Consider the following 20,680-nt stretch of genomic DNA (forward strand, 5'->3'; position numbering starts at 1 on the left):
TGTAAAAAATATGGAGTCATTGGGTGAGAGCATGATTTTTGGCATTTGGTGAGAGCAAAATGTAAAAAATACTGCCATGACCTTTCCATAGAACCTTTGGGTGAGAGCCAAAACAGCGCCACAGAAACCTCGACCATCGAATTTCTAGTTCTAAATGGCTTCCAATTTACCGGTAACAAAATCAGTGATGAATGAAAGTTGCTGTTCAAATTGAACTTTTAAGGGCTGTGCAATAATTTTTGGCGAACTGCAAGGGTTGGGGCAATCAAGCCGAGAGGGGGGGGTGTAAGCAATTTTTGGCACACATTTATGGGGCGCCTTTTAAATAAGACACGTTAAAAAGGCTGAGGAAAATGGTACGGAAACGCTTAAAAGTTTTTGGCGGGCCGAGGTGGGGGGGGCAAGCGATATTTGGCAGCCTGAGGGGGGGGGAAGCGTTTTTGTCGAGCGGTTTGGAAATTTTACTCCCGGGGGCTCATAATTATTGCACAGCCCCTAGGGTCTTTGGGTGACATGAGATCAAATGGAAATGGGTCTTCAGATGACAGAGCATATGGGCCTATGTTTGTAAAAAAAATATGGGGTCTTTGGGTGATAGCAACGCTGAAAAGGGAGGTCTTAACAGCCCTACACACGCGGGAATACCTCCAAAGTGGGAGTGCCATCCCCCCGACTCATAATTTATATTGTCCAGGCTCACAGCGCATGACGTCACCTCATTAATATTAATTACCTGTTCAGGTAGTGTGTATACAGTGTTTACTCTTTAAACATGGCGGCCTCCATGTGATGAATTTAACGTGTGATTAAATCTGAAATTTCTGCCTGTAGAAACGTGTTAAAGGATTTAATCCGGTATTATTTTGAAGAAATCGTAATCGTTAACAACTTGCTTTGTTTTCCCAGGCAATTCAGTTTGTGCTGAATATAAATAAAAGAGTTTGAAGATGGATAAAGTTCAATTCAATCAACAGGTAAGCTTAAACATGTTAAATATTTTGACATTGTATTATTAGGCCAAATAAAAAAATAAACATGTTTCACGTCCCCTCCCGCTCCTTTTTTGAGGTTTCCTCAAATATATTTTTATTTTTTGAAATTCAGTTATAAACTTTTCAAAAAATATGTCTAGGAAGTTGGGATGCATTCTATAGCCTTGTTAAGATACAAGAAACACTTTAGGAAGGTTTTGTGATCATTAGAGGGGGTGTAACTCTCAGAACAACAAATAAAAAAGGGCCTCCTCCTTTTTCCAGGCATTATTGTATACGCTAAAACAGCTCTAAGTATGGGTATTTACCGTATTTACACCAATTTTGCGATAAAAAATAGAAAATAAAAAGCCCCCTCTTCCTCCTTTTTTTCAAAAACCCGGACGTGAAACATGTTTTATTTTTTACTTGGCCTTATAATGTACCAGTACTGGCACTCCTCGGTTTTAGGTGTCTAGATTATTTTGGCACAAACGCTAACCCCGACCCTAACCCAAAAACTTATCCCTAACCCTATTATAGGTATCCTAGGTGAATTCAAATTTGCCATCAAATTGCATCGTTTTATATATCAAATTAAAGCCCTTGAAAACCTTTTTTTTTCATAGCACTTTCCGTAGCAAAGTTACATCTTGTCAAAGATTGACTTTCATCAAAAAAGATTCAGCTAGCAAAATTCCCCAAAACGGCATTTCGGGGTGTTTCTAGATCTTAGTCTCATGGCGATGGCAGCTTTTTTTAATGGAACTGCTATCAAAAAAAAAAAAAAATTCCATGTGCGACTTGATTATCACCATAAAAATCATATATTTGGGTCAAGTGAAGTATAGAAAACATATTTATGTAGGTTTCCTTCACCCACCTATTCTCGAAAAAAATTCAAATTTCTATGTAAATGTGCATTGTGTTGGGGCCCCGGTCTCGGCGAATTCGCTGACTAGTAAATGTGTTAACTAAGGTTTGCCTAGGTTACCTACCTATTAAATTCCAACCTTACCCTAGAAATAATTCCGGCGATCTTTTCCTTTAGACTATAGACCACCCAGGCCTCGCTATAGTATAGGGACTAAATTATTACTTTTACATCAAGGTTTATTTTTGCATCAAGTTTAACAGTTGCCAAACACTTTGAAGTCAAGGTTTAATGTAGTGGAAGGATATACGTCGAACAACTGAATACATGCACAACGTGTGGACCAATATATTTTTTGTAAACATTTTTTATTTTTAGGCCTATAACAAAATGTATATTTTGTACAATTGTACAACTATGACCTATAAAAATTACCTGTTATCAAAGTGTCCGCAAAAAATGGTCATCGCAAGTATCTTTGATGCTGAAAACTAAGGATATTCACGCAGGAACAGGCCGAAAACCTTACCTCGATCGTAAAATCCAGCCCATGCATGTCATAAATAATTCATTATTTCATTGTGTAAATGTCGCTGATTGTGTCCATGTATTGTTATTGCACCTGCAAGTGCAGTTGTCACGCTGAATTTATACTCGATCGCTGGATCACCATGTGAATTCGCCTCGCGAAAACCTCTACGAGGTTGTTAAACATCGAGCACGCTAACTGGCTTAGCAATTATCAAAGTAGTTTTGTAAACTAATCGGGTTAGACGTACTTTACTGGCGGGTCACATGGGGGTCACATTAATTAAGGCTGTCGCGTTCATTGATTGGCTTACGATTGCAATAAATGGTTTTTGCAACCAATCACAAAACGGGTTATATGGCGCCCGGCCGTCGGAAATTTTGCACAGTCCATGATGACGTCATGCCCCAGCGCCAGGAGGTGGAGGCTTCGCTTGCCTGCGAAAGCGAGCGATTGGTATTAAGTCGGTTTCACACCTGTGATTTAGTGAAGCACATCATAAAATCTCTAAGCACATCCACAGCACATTTGACAGATAAAAATGGAATTTGCAATTCTGAGCAACGGGATTCCATGAAATGGACGATTATGTAAGTTATTCTGCAGGATCGCTAATAATTAAAAGCTGGTCTGCTTTATTTGAAGTGCATTGAAGTTTGTAAGTTTGTGACTTCGTATGTTATGTGCAATAGATATTACAGGAAGCTTAAATTGGCACGCTTTCCTGCAATTTGTCTGTCGCTTACGAAAGTTATTTGACCTCGCTGGGCATAGTGGAAGGAGGGCAGGGCTTCGATAAATGAGGGAAATTATGGGATAAAAAACAAGGTTAAACAACTTATTGAAAACAAGTGAAAACAGCTATTTTGCTAGGAAAGTTTTGCCTCAAAAAACAATTTAAAAATTATCGGAAAAGCCAGAAACATACCAAATAAAATCAACATCACTTCCGTCACATATAAAGATGATCAGATCAGTGGAAAGTGGCAAAGAATTTGTGAAATGAAGTAATTTTGTAAATAAAAATACCGGTACATCATGTTTTTCGAGAAATTTGCCATCTTGAATAAATGCAGAATTGCGTCACACAGTAAAAAAAAAAGTCAAACGCGCTTGATACGTGAGCGTAAATCACCGTCAAAACGAGCGTACATCAAGTGCTCGTGCTATGTGAAAGTTTTGGAGTTTGCATCACCGGTTTTGCATTCATCTTTTACGTCAAAAATTGCGATGCGATAACAACATGGATTTTGGAACAAAATAATGCTTATTTGACGAAATAAAAGGTATGTTTGTATAGCTAAGAACATGTTTAGCCATGATGCGAAAGTTTAATTTGATAAATTCATAATTTTCACCTTATATAACTCGGGTGGTCTAAAAGAAAAGATCGCCATAATTCCAACCTACATCTACATCTGTGGGGCTGTAGCTATGGACGCAGGCGTCCCTTACAACCTTTGCCCCAGTCCGAATAATCAGTCCCAGAACAAAATATTAATTTCTGACATGATCGTGTTCTGGGTCTGAACTGTTTCCGTTTGAAATCTTAATGGCAAATTGGACAAAAGAAGTGCTCACATGGTTCTACTTGACAGCTTTTTAATCCCTATTCATGTTACGTGAATCACGCTATTGTGGACCATCCTTCTGATACTTGAGTGTTTGGACAAGTGGAACGGTCTTTTGTCTACCTCTCTATTTGTAAACAGATGAGGAGGTCAAAATTGTCATCCTCGACGAATAGGAAAGTTAGTGTAAAAATAGTACGGCACTACCTTCGCCCTAACCCTAAACACTAAGTCTTTAAAGCTAAATAAAGCATAAAAGTGACTAAACCCTAACCCTAAATTTGGCAAATAATTTAGATCTCTAAAAACCCGAGGATTGTCCCCAGTTCTACATCATACATACTAGAAATTTCAATTGAATCAACACAGCTTTCATCAACAGCTGTATTTGATCCTACCACGATCGTATATCACATATTTCAAACTACAACATGAACTCACAGCCTTGGGTTACAAAATACTAACCAATCACGAGTGTGTTACATTAATGACATTCAATTATGACAGTTATGTGTTACACACGCACAGTCACATGTATGCTGGCGTACATCGCGCAGCCGCAGTGTACATGAAAAATCAACATGCTAGATGTCAGGCAGTGCTCACTCAATTGAACATCTTGCTACAGAGTCATGTTAAACATCAAGCGTGTGGATCGGATTCCAAACGAAACCATCTACAACCTGACCAACACCACTCCACTGGTTGCCAGAGTCAAGATTCATCAACTCAAATTTCTCGGCCATATACTGCGTCTTGAAGATGGCGAGCCTGTGAAAGAATATGCACTTTATATTCCACCACATGGGAAGAGGAAACCGGGACGGCCGCGCACACTGTACAAGTTTACAGTATGTCCAGCACCTCCTGGGAGATACTGAAGGGATGCTGCAGCCAAACAAAATTGTTTCGCTTGCCCAAGATCGCATTAGTTGGAGAAAGCTTGTAGTCGCCTGCTCCGCAGCCGACTGATGATGATGCTCACTCAATTGAAATTTCTACTGACAGGCCTGTGAGATCTATGATTTTTAGCGGCATTCCGATTTTTTCATTTTTCTGACAGCTTGCAATTTCCGCTTCTTTTAAAAAAAAACAATTATAGCATCAAAAATCAAAATAGTGTTATGTGTCGCAATAAAATGACTGAGAAATGAGATTAATGATGCTTGAAAGGTCATGAAACGCAGGTCATAATTTTTGCGATATATTCTTTGATTCCTCGTCCGTAATCATTGTGTAATATGTTTAGAACTGTGCCCATCGGAATGATGTTAAATGACATTGTGGTCCCTGTAGGGAAATTTGTGATTGCCAGTTAAGCGATTTTCTATCCAAACTATATGGAATACATGTACATCATGGCTACCATAAAATATAATTTTGTTGAGCAACGCTCTCATTTATGCAATGAAATACCAGCTTATAATCTTCAATTATTGCCGGTGAAAATACGCACGAATATCACTGAATTTGTAGTTTGGTAGGTAAATTTTCTGATTTTTTTTTAAAACCCCTGTCCATCTAATATGGAGCCATGACATGATGAACACACTCAACATCATGTCTAACTTTTCATGGCCAAATCTCTTCTTTTTGGACTAGGTGAACTATGTTTCCCTATTATATGCTGTTTTAATGTGTTTTTAATGATCTGTGTGCAATTTGGAATGTCTGCGGTTGATTCTTCATGTTTTTATAACTTCATATCCGGGTAAGCTTCTTGACTGTTGATCTAAAGCTGCAGAATTCTGTATGAAGGTCTACACTGAAAAACTGTTTCTTTCTACAAATGGCTGTGGTGTATGTTTTGCTTTTGGCTGCTTCGATATTTCTACAAAACATTAATATTTGGACATGTGTAAGCTTACACGTCAACTCATCTCCCCTTTGTTATTGACTGGTCACATTGTTCACAATGTCAAATCTCATCGACATGCTTACTTTTCTGCTCCAGTTTCTTACTACAACAACAGCTCTGCTTGCTATCATCTAGAGAGAGTTGTTAACTTATCAAATGATGTTGAAGAAAACCCCGGTCCTGAAAATATTAATGTCATTTTCCCCCTTTCAGAATCCCTTATGAATGAGAACTCGTTCAACTCATCGTCTATGAACTCTTCATGCTCTTCATATACTAGTTCAACTGATCTTCGACCACAAAATAACATTTCGTCAATATTTTTTAACTCGAGAAGCTTAGGTAATAAGCAGCAAGAATTACACACCCTCATTGACATGGAGAATCCAGATGTTTTGGCTGTCGCCGAGACTTGGCTTGATAACACCATTACAGATGCAGAAATCATGGATCCATCTTATATATTATTTCGACGCGACCGTAACAGACATGGTGGTGGAGTTTTGATAGCAGCAAAAGATTTCCTTAACCCAATTAGGGCTACTAAATTTGAGGATAACAACATCGAACTTGTCTCTGTTGAACTATCCACGAGGCGCGGAAAAATTTTATATTGTTGTCTGTACTATCCAAAAAAAGCCGGACATTGCATTTTTTAATAAATTGGACAATTGTGTAAATAAGATTCTTAGTTGTGTACACTCATATGCATGTGTTATCCTTGCAGGTGATTTTAATGTGGATGCTCCACACTTTCAGCCTGGTTCAAAAACATTCTCTGAAGGGGACACTAGGTTATACAAGTTGCTCACTGAAAGTCTTGACCCTAAAACATGACTCAACTTGTTGATTTTGTAACTCGTAAATTCTCGGACAATCAGCTTGATGGTACTCTAATTGATCATCTGTACACAAATAATACTGACTCTGTGCTTAATATCAGGCCTCATCATGCCATAGGTGCAACCGACCACTCAGGTATTGCTTTCAGTCTTAACTTTGCTAAAATTAAACAAAATTTTCCACCAGGTACATTTCTTCAATACTCCAAGGCTGATCTTACCGGTCTTTGTAATGAACTCCATGTAACCGATTGGTATGAGCTTCTCCATGGTAAAAACATCAATGAAGCCTGGAGTGTTTTTAAAGATAAATACATGGAGTGCATCCATACATTTGTTCCAAGCAAAAGATCCAGGAGGCGGGAGAAAAAGCCTTGGATTAATGATGAAATAATCAAACTGGCAAAGAAAAAGAAGCGCCTGTACAGGAAGTGCAAAAAATCTCCTGATGATTTACGGAAATGGCAGAATTACAAAAAGTGTCGTAATATGTTAAAGGTGGTTATAAACCGTGAATACCATTCTTATGTTTCAGATATTGCAAATGACAATTCTAATCATGGTAAAAAATGTTGGTCCTTTGTTCGGGTATCCAAAGCTAAACCTACTGCTATCTCTTTTAAGATTGATGATATTTGTGTTACAGATCCCAACACCATTGCTAATTCTTTTAATGAATTTTTTGTTTCAAATTTTACTACCTCTGATGAGCCAGATACAATCGACTCAATGTGTGAGGGCCATCAGGGAATTCCATTTTAATCCCGGGTGTTGACCAATTCCTCTGAGGTTTTTAAAATCATTAGGTCCTTGAAGAATGGTAAAGCCCCTGGGCCTGATGGCATCACATCAACTATGCTCAAGCTTACTGCTGCTCAGGTTTCTTTTCCAATTGCAATTATTTTTAATATTTCTCTTACTCAAGGTACAATCCCAGATGATTGGAAAAAAGCTACGGTTGTACCTATACATAAATCTGGGGATATTACCAATTTGAAAAATTATAGACCAATTTCATTGTGTTCAGTGGTAGGCAAAATGCTGGAGAGAGTGGTTACACGTAATGTTGTCAATTACATGAGGACAAATGGTCTTATTTCTCCTCAGCAACATGGTTTTATTGCTGGGCGTTCCTGTACCACTCTCCTCAGTAAGGTTTGCCACCACTGGCTACAAATTCTAGATCAAAGATCCCCACCAGATGTTGATGTCATCTTCCTGGACTGGAGCAAGGCTTTTGATAAAGTCAGCCACTCTTTGCTCTTAGCCAAGCTTCATCGTTATGGTATCTGTGGTCCTCTCTGGCACTGGATTTCCTCATTTCTTTTAGGTCGCTCACAGTGTGTTAAATTCCGAGGGGCATCGTCAAATTGGGTTTCTGTTGAGTCCGGGGTCCCTCAGGGTTCTGTCCTGGGGCCTTTGTTGTTTAATCTCTTTGTTTGGACTTGCCAAATTTTGTTAGCTCATCGCTCCCCAATATGCTGATGACACGCTCCTGTACAGACCCATCCAGGCGGAAGATGACATCAACACTGTCCAAAATGATCTTGACAGTATAGTTAACTGGTGCAATATTAACAAAATGTCTTTAAATCCAGACAAGTGCAAGGTTATGAGATTGTCCAGGAGAGTTGGTGTTAATAGATCCACTCCACAGTACACCTTACTTAACAAACCCTTAGGTGTAGTTCATAGTTATAAATATCTCGGCATTATGATTTCTTCAAATCTGAAATGGGGGGACCATGTTAATTCAGTCACTTTAAGAACCTCGCGTCTTTTGGGATTTATTAGGCGACTGGTCCGCTGCAATGATCCAGATATTTTGGTCAAATTATATACCTCCCTCTGCCGTCCAATTCTTGAATATGGTATCCCAGCCTGGCTTCCACATCAAAGTGGACACTTAAAATCCTTGGAAAAAATACAGGGGCGTCTGGCACGTGCCTGTATTCCAGCACCAGGGAGAGCTTGAGTATGGTGTACGCCTTGAAAAACTAGGTCTGATGTCTGTGTGCAATAGATACAATTATCTTGCTATTTCTTTTTATTGCCAAGTGTTTTTACTGCAAGCATGATATTGATCCTTTGGAGTATATTTCCATCAATACTGTCATAGTAATTCTCTTAAGTTCTCCCATTCTTATGCTAGAACCGATAGTTTTAAATACACTGTCTTCAATCGTTTTCCAGTTTATTTTGATCAACTTCCTCCATCTCTCAAAGACCAATTCTTGTTTAGTATATTTAATTTCCTGGACAAGCTCAAAAAACATTTCAAAACAATTAGCTGGAATTCAAAATAGTTTTTAGTTGGGCTTAGGCTTATTTTTTTATCTAAAGGTTGTGCTTACATTGTATTATCACGCCTCATCTTATGTTGGAGAATGTAGGTAGATTCATCCTTTGCCCTGTTCCCCTGTGCTGATTGTCTGTGTTCTTGTGGGAATCAATTAGGTTTAGCCACTTTGAAAGTGACTTTGTCACTATCTGGCTATCCCTGCCAGGGGTTCTCTTGTCCTTTGTTTAAATTGTTCCTGGTTAAGGCATGCCATCTCTCTATTTTCTCCAACATGGGTCAATTCAATTTCAATTTCTTGCTTTATGACCTTCCATGGCTTACATTTTTATATCTTTGCATGTGTAATTTATATATTTATGTGTAATTTTGATATTGTGCAATATTTTATATACCTTTTTGCTGGCAAATAAAATGATATGATATGATATGATATGATATATGATATCTGATGATCTGCATCTCATCTGTTTGCTAAGTAAAAACTGTGATAACATCTGGTAGAGGTTACTAGCTAGGTTAGGCCAAGTAAAATAAAGGATGTATATTTCGGCACCCGGCCCTCGCCAATATTTGGAGATTTTCAAATACTTTTTTAATTTTTCTTCTTTGTTGATGTCGATGGTCTGTAGCACCTTAACCAAGACAGTACGAAACAAGACCAAGTGAATTCTGAGTTTAAGAACACCATCACGCATGCATATGGCCCTTTTAGCCTATGTCTTGTATCCTACTATTGCTCAAACAAAGCTCATCTCGAAATTCACTCGCCTTGCGATCCTACACCACCAGTTGAAATAAACTCAAAACTTCTGCCTGGCTTCTGCATAAAATCTTCTGTAAGTCATCAACAAGAGTAGAAAGTTGAGTTGGAATGATCTACCTTTGCGAAAGCTGTGTTGTTGCTCAGCAAGGAGTTAAAACTTCTCAAAATGTTTTGTGAATGATATGTTCATAATGTTCTAACAGCTTACAGATAATCATAGTTTTCAGGCACAGATCTATCATTTGTTTTTTATAAATGGGATAAATATTTGCTTTAGTTTAATAGCTTAATGCCAACCTCTTGGTAGCCAGATGACACAGATTTTAGAAAATGTTTTAGAAGTACCAGTTTAGGATCTAGAGCAATACTACTGGGGCATGCTTTTAGGACTCTGGCTGTTATTCCATCCGGTTCTGGGGCTTTATTGATTTTGAGATTATTGATAAATTTGAGAACACCCTCAGTTGTCCAATCACGCTTTGCTCGAGAAGTCTTGATTGAGAAATCTATCTACTCTCAAACCATGACAAATAGTTACTGTGTGGATAGATAGTGCATGGAACTATAAGCTTACTTATGGTAGCTGGTTCTTCAGAAGTTCGGGCACCTAATCGTTGCCAATTTGCAAACGCATTGAAACAATTCTTTGGGAAGTTTTTAACTTTCATGTTACCGAAATGTATTTTGATGAACTATCTGTTAATTTTTAAGAGATTAACCATGCACCATGACGTGTCATTTGAGTTGAGCAACTTTTTTGAGCATTATACCCGTCATGATCAGCATTTCCATTTCTTAACATTGTGCCATGCTTCACCGATTCTGAAACATACACAAGTAAATGCATTACAAAAAAACCTTGTCTACTATGTCCGTATAGTTTGGGTCAATATCTAATAATTGCTTCTTGAAGCATGAAGTGTCAGAAAACAATAAAGTAGAAAAGGCTCTTTTTCAGATCCAATTATTCTGGTACATACTCAGAATAAGTAGTAAGCACCAGAATAATTGGATCTGAAAAAGAACCTTTTCTACTTTATTGAACTATGAACGATCCTGATGAATCTGTTTCAAGTGTCAGAAATCAGATGTCAGAAAAATAAAGTTTGATACTTTTTTGCGATAACTTTTCTTTTGCAGGTGGTTGGTATGAGGAAAGTGATAAAACAGGTGAAGGTGCGAGTCATTCATCAGTTAACAAGACAGATTCAGAAGCTTCAAAAGAAAAGGTAAAGAAGAAAGCTACACCAAATTAAACAGAATGAATAAATTACCTTTTCCAGTATATATTGTACAGTTTACACTGTATACATACATGTGTGTAGGCCTAGTTTGTGTATGCAAGACAACTTAATCAAAACACTCCTCCAACATGGATTGAGATTCTAGAGAACAAGATATTGGACATAAGTCGAAAGATTTTTTTTTTTAAAGTCGAAAGATAAAAAGATATTGGACATAAATCAACAGGTTCAACTGTTATTCTGAAATACTTGCATCCCACCTTCAAAATTCAGTACTGTTCTGTTATTTGCATCTACATGTATACAGAGCAGAGAATGATGATGAGCTTTCATCAGGTGTGGCTACATCTTCTGTCACATTTGATGAAACTTCGACAGCCTTTTTAAATCCAATGGCATCGAAACATTGTTGGTTGTTATGGATTCCAGTTGTGACAGCATCACTACTGATTTAAAATATATATAATACAGTCCAACCTCTTTTATCCGGCCATGATGGAACCAAGCATTGTCCGGATAAGTGAAAAATCCGGATAAGTGAATTACATGTAATTCTGTACTGACTGTCCCAAAAAAGAAATGGTGACAACAGAAGATTGTTTTAACATGGGGTAATAACACTAACAGATGGCTTTAGAGTGCTTTTTGCAACATCTATGTCATTCTAAGCATTCAGAGCATGGAATTCAGGTGTTAAATCATCAAAACTATGTTTTCCTGTGAAGATTTCACATCCGGATAACAGAGAGATCCATATAAAAGAGGTTCGGATAAGAGAGGTTGGACTGTACCTAGATTTAATGGTCTCGTAACAAGAAACAGGAAACAGTGATTTTAAACATGGCATCAATAACATTTAAGTTAAATGCACTGTGCACAGTGAGGTTCTAGTTACAAGTGCAGCCAGATGCATATCACAAAATTCCATTTTCATTTTTATTCATCTTTATTCAAAAAGTTTAAACATAGAAATTCAAAGGAATGAAGAAATCAACAAATTGAACACCAAGACAACAGTTTACTGGGGCCTTATACTGACCACCAGGCAAGGCGAGAACAAATTACACAAAAAAACACCTAAAAAACAAAATCAATATATAATATTAATAAAAGGAACAGAAGAATTTGAATGATAGTACCCTACATGTATACATGTATAATGGGTCAGTTGTTGGAATTTGTACAACTCTTTTATTTCAACAGTGGATCAGCACAGCAAGTGGAGAAGAACAAACGTCGCGCAGACCGTCTTGGAGCAGAGATAGAATACATCAAGAAATTCTCAGCAGATGAGGTAACCAAAGCTGCCATCAACTGTAAGAAAACTGTGGAGGATGTTTGCAAGCAGGTGAGATAAAGTGACCAGTCACCTGCTTAAGTGTGTATCAAGGATTCTGGAATATTAATAACATCTCTCCAGCGTGAGACAGGCAGTATCATAGGGAGTAATTGTGTCACGATCCCCAAATGCCAGTGAAGTGACTTAACTTTTTTTTTTATACAAGGATTGAATATGAATATCACAAACCTGTGTGTATGGTGTGCCTTAAAATATTATTTATTTACAAAATGGACTTGTTGTATTTACCCTTTTCTTATGTGTCATATTTATTATGCAGGTCCAATATTTACAATCAAATATTGGACCTGCCTATTTATCACACAATGTAGTAAAAGCAACCAAATGAATATTCACTCCATAAATTAATTAACTGCATTTATTTTGTTACTTTTCAGCCTGATGCTTCTGCTAGAGACCGTGCAATGGCAAGACTTGCCAACTATGGGCATATACAGAGCAAGGTGTCTCAATTTAAAGGTAATCAATTATGTACATAAGGTAGAATTGGCTCTTAACCTCATTACCTCAATCCTGACGATTCTTACATGATTAAAACTTGTAAGTGTGGCTTCGTATATAGAACTGCTGCCGCGTATTCTAAATTTATTATCCGTGATTGGATTAAACACAGCACGTTTATTCATGAATGAATTTATGAATGTATTATAGTTTTCCGTGTATTTTGTTGTTGTAATATTATTAACTGATTATAGATTGTCTACTATACATAAGTATTGAGCTCCTAAGAGGTCCCATCTTGGGAGATCAGTACTTATGTAAATGAAAGAGCTTACCAAAATAAAGATAGAATGTGAATGAATAGGTTTAATGTCTTGAAGATATTGCATTTGTTTTATGTGTACAGATACTTCTTGCACACAGTATATGCAAGTGATTAATTCGGGTGTGAAAGCAGCTGTTCATTTCATACCCATCCTTTTGTGAGCTGCCTTGCTCAAAATGTTAGTTTATTGAACCATTTCTGATTTTATACTATCCTTGTATGTCCTTGATTCTCACCTGAGTGGGCCTGTACCCAATCACATACTGGTACAAAACTTGTAATTACATCCAAGTCTATCATTGTCTTTCCATAGATATGGTTGAGTCAGAATTTTTCAAAATGGGCAAGAGGAAGAGCAGGAAAATTAAGAAAGAAGCTGCAGAAGCGAGATTCAAGAAAGAAGAAGAGGACGATCAAGAAAAGAGTAATACAGACAAAGACAGTGAGGAAGATGACAGTGATGGAAACTCTGAGAGTAAACTTGATTCTTCTGGTGATGATGATATGGCGAAAGATCAAACGGAAGATCAAGGATCGGAGGAATCAGAATCAGCTGATGTGTCACTTTCAAAAAGTTCAGCTGTTTCAAAGAAAACAGTACATGAAATGACGGACTCTTCCACAACAGCTGCCAAATCACAGAAATCAATCAGAACTAACCCAGTTGCTGTAGATCTGGATGAAAAACCTGTCATAAAACGCAAATCTAAATCAAGCTTCTTTGCATCTGGTGATGTGGATGATGATGATGCAGACCAAGACGAAGGCATTTCAAGTGGAGAGGATAAACTTACATCACAAAATTTAGTGGCAGATTTTAAAGGATTTGCCTCAGAGATGAAGACAAATGAAAGCATCAAGGACTTCTTGAAATCTAGAACTGCTGAAGGAAAGAAGACATTGGACTCTGTTTTTATGGGTAGGCTGTCTGAGAAGAAGCCACGCGGTGGTAATCAACAAAGAAAGCAAAACAGGGCAGGACAAAGGGAAAGACAAAGGTGAGTAATGCTTCAACTGTTTGCAAAAATAATGTAGTTCTAGTTTTCTATTTATATTGCACACTACCATTGCACAGATTCTGATTCGCACTCCTGTTATTGATCATCCTGTTTAAGCCTGTTGGAATTTTTGAAAAGGCAAAATGTACAAACTTTTGAGGAAAGTTTTGTGTTATTTAATAAAGTGAAGGGATGAAAGTGACGTTTATGAATGAGGTTAATAACTTTGCATCAGTAATATGTCAGGCATTGTGAAAATCTAAACATTTTGCTTTGGATCTCGGAATCCCTCGATATGCCTCAAATCCAACAGCAAAATGTTCAGATTTTTCACAAGGCCCTCCAAATCACCGATGCACAGTTATTAATCTCTAATGAATGCACAAAACACACAAAAAAAAACACATGAAAAGAGAGTTGCTGTGAAAGTTCATTGCCTCATAAATATTAATATTGTTTATAAATACCAAACAATTGATTTGCATGTTTTAAAAGCTTGTGCACTGTGCACTACCTGCATAACACAAACAAGCATGCACTTCATGCGCATGGTGCACTAATCCAGAGATATGCTATTGTGCCATCCATGACTAACATGGAATCATGTAAGAGTTGGTTCTTTTTGGGTCCAATATCTTTGGTTTCCCCTTCCTTCCCCTCGCATACAAAGTCTGGTTACTCCCCCTTACTATGAGAATCTAAAGCAAGTGTGCTACAGCAAAGTGTGTTTGGTGACCCATAGGGCTACTGTGTCCTCTCCAGAACACAGCCTGTACTGGTTTAACATCATTCTAGTCCCTTGATGAGTGCTTTCTCTGTGTGCTAAAGTTACCTCAACTTCATAAATAACCCTATTGCTTTGAAAAACTGTTCAGGAGGGCATTCTTGGGTTTTCCCACAGAGCTAAATCAGAGAACCCGATTTGCCTCGAGAGCTCTTGAGCGTATTCCGAGTAAAGGCAAATACCTCAATTTTTGCTCCATGCGTGTATCAAGATGGCGGTAGAGTCCGGGTTCTGGTTTTAATTATGCGGGTCTTCCTAATGTACTCTGTGTTATGCTATTATGTCAGCATTAATAGTATCCCTCTTGGGGAATTCAGGCCATATGTTCTTTACATGTAGATATGTTAATAATCTCCTTTATGTCCATGTCCCTATATATATGCATCTTTGTGTGTTGTCTTGTCACTCTGCCTTTGATAAAGATCCTGCTAGGATCGAAAGCTCAGGCCCCTAAAACTTTGGAATTAATAATATTCCATTACTTTTTAATATCATCAGGAAAGGCAAGATGAAGGACCCTACTAATAAGAATAAATCATACAGTGCCAATGACAGCAAGCAGACCAAACCACCTCGTAAGGTACCCATGGTAGATAGACCTAATGTGGTGAGGCCCGCATCATCAGCAGAGAAGATGGTACCAGGTATCAACTGTTTCAGGAATAAGATGAATCCAGGTAAGATTGTCATGGTGGTTATTTTCATGCACCCGATTGGGGTGATGGCAAGAACAAAGTTTTTTGGAAATATTCAGAATATTTTTTAAATAATTTACTGTTACAGTGGCAACTCGTTAACACAAACCCTCTTAACATGAAGTTCCTGATAACAAGAAGTATGTATTACATTTTCCCAAGCATACATTTCACATGTTATTAGAACATGAACTCCTGACAACAAGAAGTAAAATTTGAATTCCGCACAACTTCGTGTTAATGAGTTTCCACTGTATATATAAAAGTAACAAATAAGTGTTATTGTATAGCAGGATTCCTATTTTACAAAAAACAAAATTCCCTGATAGTTCCCTGGCAAATGTTCAAAATTCCATGAGAAACATACTCCCTTTACCAGTGCACAAAATTCTGGACTTCCCATCTTTTGGAGAGGTGCTAAATCAGTTAAAAAACAATCGCTCCCTTGGACCACTCAAATTCCATGAGTTTCCCTGACTTTGACTGAGTTTTTGTTTCAAATTCCCTGAGTTTAAATGAATTTTCATTTTCCCAAAACTCACTTCTTGTATGCACCTCAACAAGTCTTGTGGATCTTTTAAAATGGGTGAAAGTCATAGAACCAACCAACAAGGAGATAGTTACGTCACATAGCACATAGTGTGAAGTCATGTGATGTCTGCAATATTGAATTGTCATGTGAAGGGACCAAGATATTTGATAGGATTAGTTTTTCTAAAGTGGATGCAGCACATGAATGGGTGATGTCACTGTATCCAATTGCCACTTTCAAAATTGATTTCCACAATTAGTCAGTTTTAGCGGGTTCTCCTTTGGGCAAGTTTAGAACTGTCAAGCTTTCGTCAGGATTAGCTCCGACTTCTTCAGGACAAAGTACCTAAGAATGAGGCATGTAGGCCACCCGTCTGAAAAGAGCCATGCACTGAAGACTGTCCCTTGTCAACAGAGAACAAGCAGATCTTGCCTATCTCCTAATGTAAAAGGTTTGGTGGCTCTGAAAAGAGCTGTTCAGTTGACAGTTCTAAACTTGTCCAAAACCTTACTAATTGTTTATATGAACTCCCATTGTAAAAGCCTGTCCCACAAATTGATTTCCACATTCAAAATACAAGAAGCTAATTCTGCCGAGCAGATGCGAATCATGGGATTATGTTGGTAAAACACTTCTTACAGTATCTTTTTATTTTTTCATATTTGCACAGGTAAAAGCAGTGAAATGAGCAAACAAGCACCCAAAGCAAGTGAGAAGTTACATCCATCTTGGGAGGCAAAGAGGAAAAAGAAGGAACAGGAGGCTAAACCAGTTGCATTTGAAGGAAAGAAAATTACATTTGATGATGATTAATGTAGTGGCCACAGAACATTATTGGACACTTGATTTAAAAGGGACATGATAAGGGCATATTTGTTGCCGTAAACTCTCCATGCTGCATTGAACAAATGATACAATGTTGGCATATCTGCAGTCAGAGTGGCAAAATGAATGAAGATCCCAATCTCATCGATACACACAACAATACATATTTGGCATGACTGCCTTGCCAAAAGGAAAAATTTTAAATAAAATTCTGCCCACCAGGAGACCTCCACAAGGCAATTTGCATGATAATTCAATGAAACAGGTGAGAAGTATGAATGATTATGGAATCGAACTAGAGACCTGTCTCTATGTCCACCAATATGGCTGCCATTTCAATTGCCATGCCATTCTGGTTGGCTTATTTGTTAGGGTCTATAGACAATAGAACACAATCATAGAAGTAATAACGATTCACCCAATTTGAAATTTCTGCATATTAAATCCTGTTTTTATTAAACAATGAACATGAAACCTTGGTACAGAATGTCTTCTTAAAGTTGAATAAACATACCAATTAATTTAATGTTTTCTTGACATAAGCATTGATGATTACAGTACTCCTCCCTATGGTATTGGACATTACCAGAGAAGCTCTTCTACATCTTATTCGGATCATGATTCTATTACTCACAGGTAACTCTATCCAGACCAATCATTTCAGCCAAATTTTAGCCAAATGTTTGAGGTGATTGATAATAGCCAAGTTTATAAATACTGACATTGCTACAATTTTGTTAATTTAACATAAAATAAGGAAATAAAAAAGCCAGTGCCTGCATTCGAACCAGCGTCCATGCTTCCATCAATATATAATGGATATTTCACTTGTCATTCAATAAATAAACTATTTAACAGCCTACGTCACTACCGTGAAATTTGGTTATATGCGCCATGCATTTTCATTATAATTTATATGCACCATGCATTTTTGTCATATTCCGTGTGTTCTATTGCATGGCAATTGGAAGGAAATTAATGTTGGCATACTCATTCATTCATTCATTCATTCATTTATTTTTTTCACTCATCAAATAGCAAATATACATAGGATACATACAAAATCATAATACAAGTGAGAGTGAAGGAATCACAGGAAAGGCCAAGAAGAGGCCTGAAAGTCTGTGATCCTTGATTGGTTAATTCATCATTAGACATGGCAGCAGATTGTCATTTCAATGAAGAAGCAACAGTAAGCTGTCATATCTTGATATGAATTAACCTAAATACATGAAAAATAACAGTAAACAATAGTAAATAAGAAAATGCACAACAATAAGTAATATAAAATATAAATATCCAATGTGGTCACATAAATCAGATACAATAGGAATTAACAGTAACTTTGCATGAGATGTTTTTTAAATACATGGCGGAATTGATTAATCGATGATGAACTTTTAATACTGTTATCAACATTATTCCATAACTTAGTAGCTGCATATTTAATAGATTTTTCACAGAAAGCTCTTTTGATAAATGGAAGCCTCAGGCGATCTTTATATCTGGTATTCAAGTCATGGATCTTAGACTGTTTTACAAATAAATCATCAAAAACACTCGGTAAAAGTCCATTATCATGTTTGTACATAAATAAACCAAGTTCAAATGTATACATATCCCTGACACTTAAAGTATTATACCTAATCAGTAAGGGATTTGTGCTACTTCTATAATCACTTGCACTTATAATACGAAGTGCCCTCTTTTGAATTTTAAAAAGATCATTTATGTATGATGAACATGCACATCCCCAAGCTAAGATACCATAATTGATATACGGTAATATCAAAGAGCAATACAATGTATATAACGCCTCATGTGGGAGGAAGTTTTTTAATTTATTAATGATACCGACATTTCTTGAACATGTTTTTACAATATTATCAATATGTTCTTTCCAAGTGATATTCTGGTCAATTTGTAGACCTAGAAACTTAGTGCTTGGCACTTTTTCAAGCGGTGTTCTTGAGTGCCTGTCAGAGTCAAGAAACAATTGCAAATTGTACTCAGGTTTTGTGTTCTTCTTGGTACCGAGTAACATATAATTCGGTTTTTTAGCATTGACAGATAATTTATTTACCTGGAACCATCTATTCACATTAATAAGCTCTTTGTTGAAGACCTCTGTTCAGTGTTGATGAAAGCACTTTTTCCATTTGGGCTCTCCAGTCTTCCCAACATTGATTGAGGGGGAATGGGGGAAGGAAGGGGAAAGGAGAAGGCATGTACTTCTCATCAAACATAGATATACTAATTTCACTGAACTATCAGAGCGGCAATGAAGAATTCCAACATATTGCTAAGGTGTGCCAACTATTAATTTTGTTGATTGTCCGAGACGAACACAAAATATGACATCTAAAATTCGTTTTTGTCTCATAACTCAACAACAGAATAACGCAAACAATATTGCAAACGATGTGCTTTAGAATGATCATAAAATTGTTGATAAATAAATCGGTTTATTTAGGAAGTGGTCACTGAAAACATCTATGCTAAATTACGTCATGTTTCGTATTAGGCTCTAAACTGCAAAATATTCATCTAAATTTTGTTTTGAACTCATAATTCAATAGCGGAATGTCATATGAACTTCATATTGCACATGATATGGGAGTATATACCATATGCTTTGGAATCTTAATAAAATTGTTGATAAAGAAATTGGTTTTTTTAGGGAGCGGTCAGTGAAACATCCCATAACCTAACCTACACAAATTGCATGATTAGTTCTCTAAGCTGTCGCGCACAAAGTTAGTTTTTTGTGCTATATCTCAAAAAACAGGAAATCGTATCAAACTGTTGTTACTCATAAATTTTGGGAGTTATTCTCCTTTTAAAAAATTTTGAGGGCAAAGAAATTTGTTTATTTAGGGAGTGGTTATTAAAAATACCCATAATGCTGAGTTTTATATAGGCCAAATTTTTCTAACAATAGGCGTATAATAACACGCTGTTGCGTATTTCTTCTTAATTATCATAATTATTTTAGCACGAATGGCTGTATAAGAATATTGGGTTGTCCTAATTCAACACCTATTGTTGAAGACAAATAGTATAACAAAGTCAGGAATTGATCATAAATTATTTGTAACATAATTATGTATTAGTTATTTTCAGTAGACGGTATGGTTCAATGCGTACACGTAACCGTGTGATAAGAACTTGGACTGTTAAATGTGCACATTATAGACGAATCCAATTTCAAGCATTCCTACACCTCAATGGCAGCCATATTTGGGTCCCCTTCTGCTCCATCTCACCTAATATGTGAAATGATGCGGCCTTGGAGGATATTTTAAACTGCATTCTATCACCTGTGTTACACATAGACAAAAGAATGATGACAGTTTACAACACAAAAGAATCTAACATCCAGATGAAAGTGACGGTTATGAATGAGGTTAATAACTTTGCATCCGCGGTATATATGTCGGGCATTGTAAAAATCTAAACATTTTGCTTTGGACCTCGGGATATGCCTTGGTTCCAGAGGCAAAATGTTTAGATTTTTCACAATGCCCTCCAAATAACCGATGCGCAGTTATAAACCTCTAATGAATAACCTTAGGAAATATTGTCCATCTACAAATAAAGCTGTAAATATATTCTGAATTCATCTTTGGGAAAGAAAAAGTAGAAAACAAGAAGTTGAAAAGGTAAGCTTACAATATGCATTGGATAGGCCTGATGGCTAGGTAAGCTTAAATTCCATTTTACTGCATATGAATAAATAATAGGCCCTTATAATAATAATATTGAA

The 20,680-nt window shown here is 36.9% G+C and overlaps 1 protein-coding gene across 1 annotated transcript; it reads left to right on the top strand.

Moving 5' to 3' along the window:
- The first annotated feature begins 770 nt into the window (after positions 1 to 770).
- On the top strand, positions 771 to 17,675 carry LOC140153314 (uncharacterized). The gene is made up of 7 exons (XM_072176039.1): positions 771 to 974; positions 10,851 to 10,939; positions 12,158 to 12,302; positions 12,692 to 12,773; positions 13,394 to 14,078; positions 15,361 to 15,539; positions 16,760 to 17,675. The coding sequence occupies exons 1-7, from the start codon at positions 948 to 950 to the stop codon at positions 16,900 to 16,902; spliced, it is 1,350 nt and encodes a 449-aa protein (XP_072032140.1). The 5' UTR covers positions 771 to 947; the 3' UTR covers positions 16,903 to 17,675.
- Positions 17,676 to 20,680: the final 3,005 nt, after the last annotated feature.

The sequence above is a fragment of the Amphiura filiformis genome, chromosome 5 (genome assembly GCF_039555335.1).
Source record: "Amphiura filiformis chromosome 5, Afil_fr2py, whole genome shotgun sequence".
NCBI lineage: Eukaryota > Metazoa > Echinodermata > Ophiuroidea > Amphilepidida > Amphiuridae > Amphiura > Amphiura filiformis.

What these genes read in the sequence shown, in the direction of transcription:
- LOC140153314 (XM_072176039.1), top strand. Translation starts at nt 948, where the DNA reads ATGGATAAAGTTCAATTCAATCAACAG. An exon ending in AAGTTCAATTCAATCAACAG is followed by an intron (nt 975 to 10,850) that starts GTAAGCTTAAAC and finishes TTTCTTTTGCAG; the next exon opens with GTGGTTGGTATGAGGAAAGT. An exon ending in GGACAAAGGGAAAGACAAAG is followed by an intron (nt 14,079 to 15,360) that starts GTGAGTAATGCT and finishes TAATATCATCAG; the next exon opens with GAAAGGCAAGATGAAGGACC.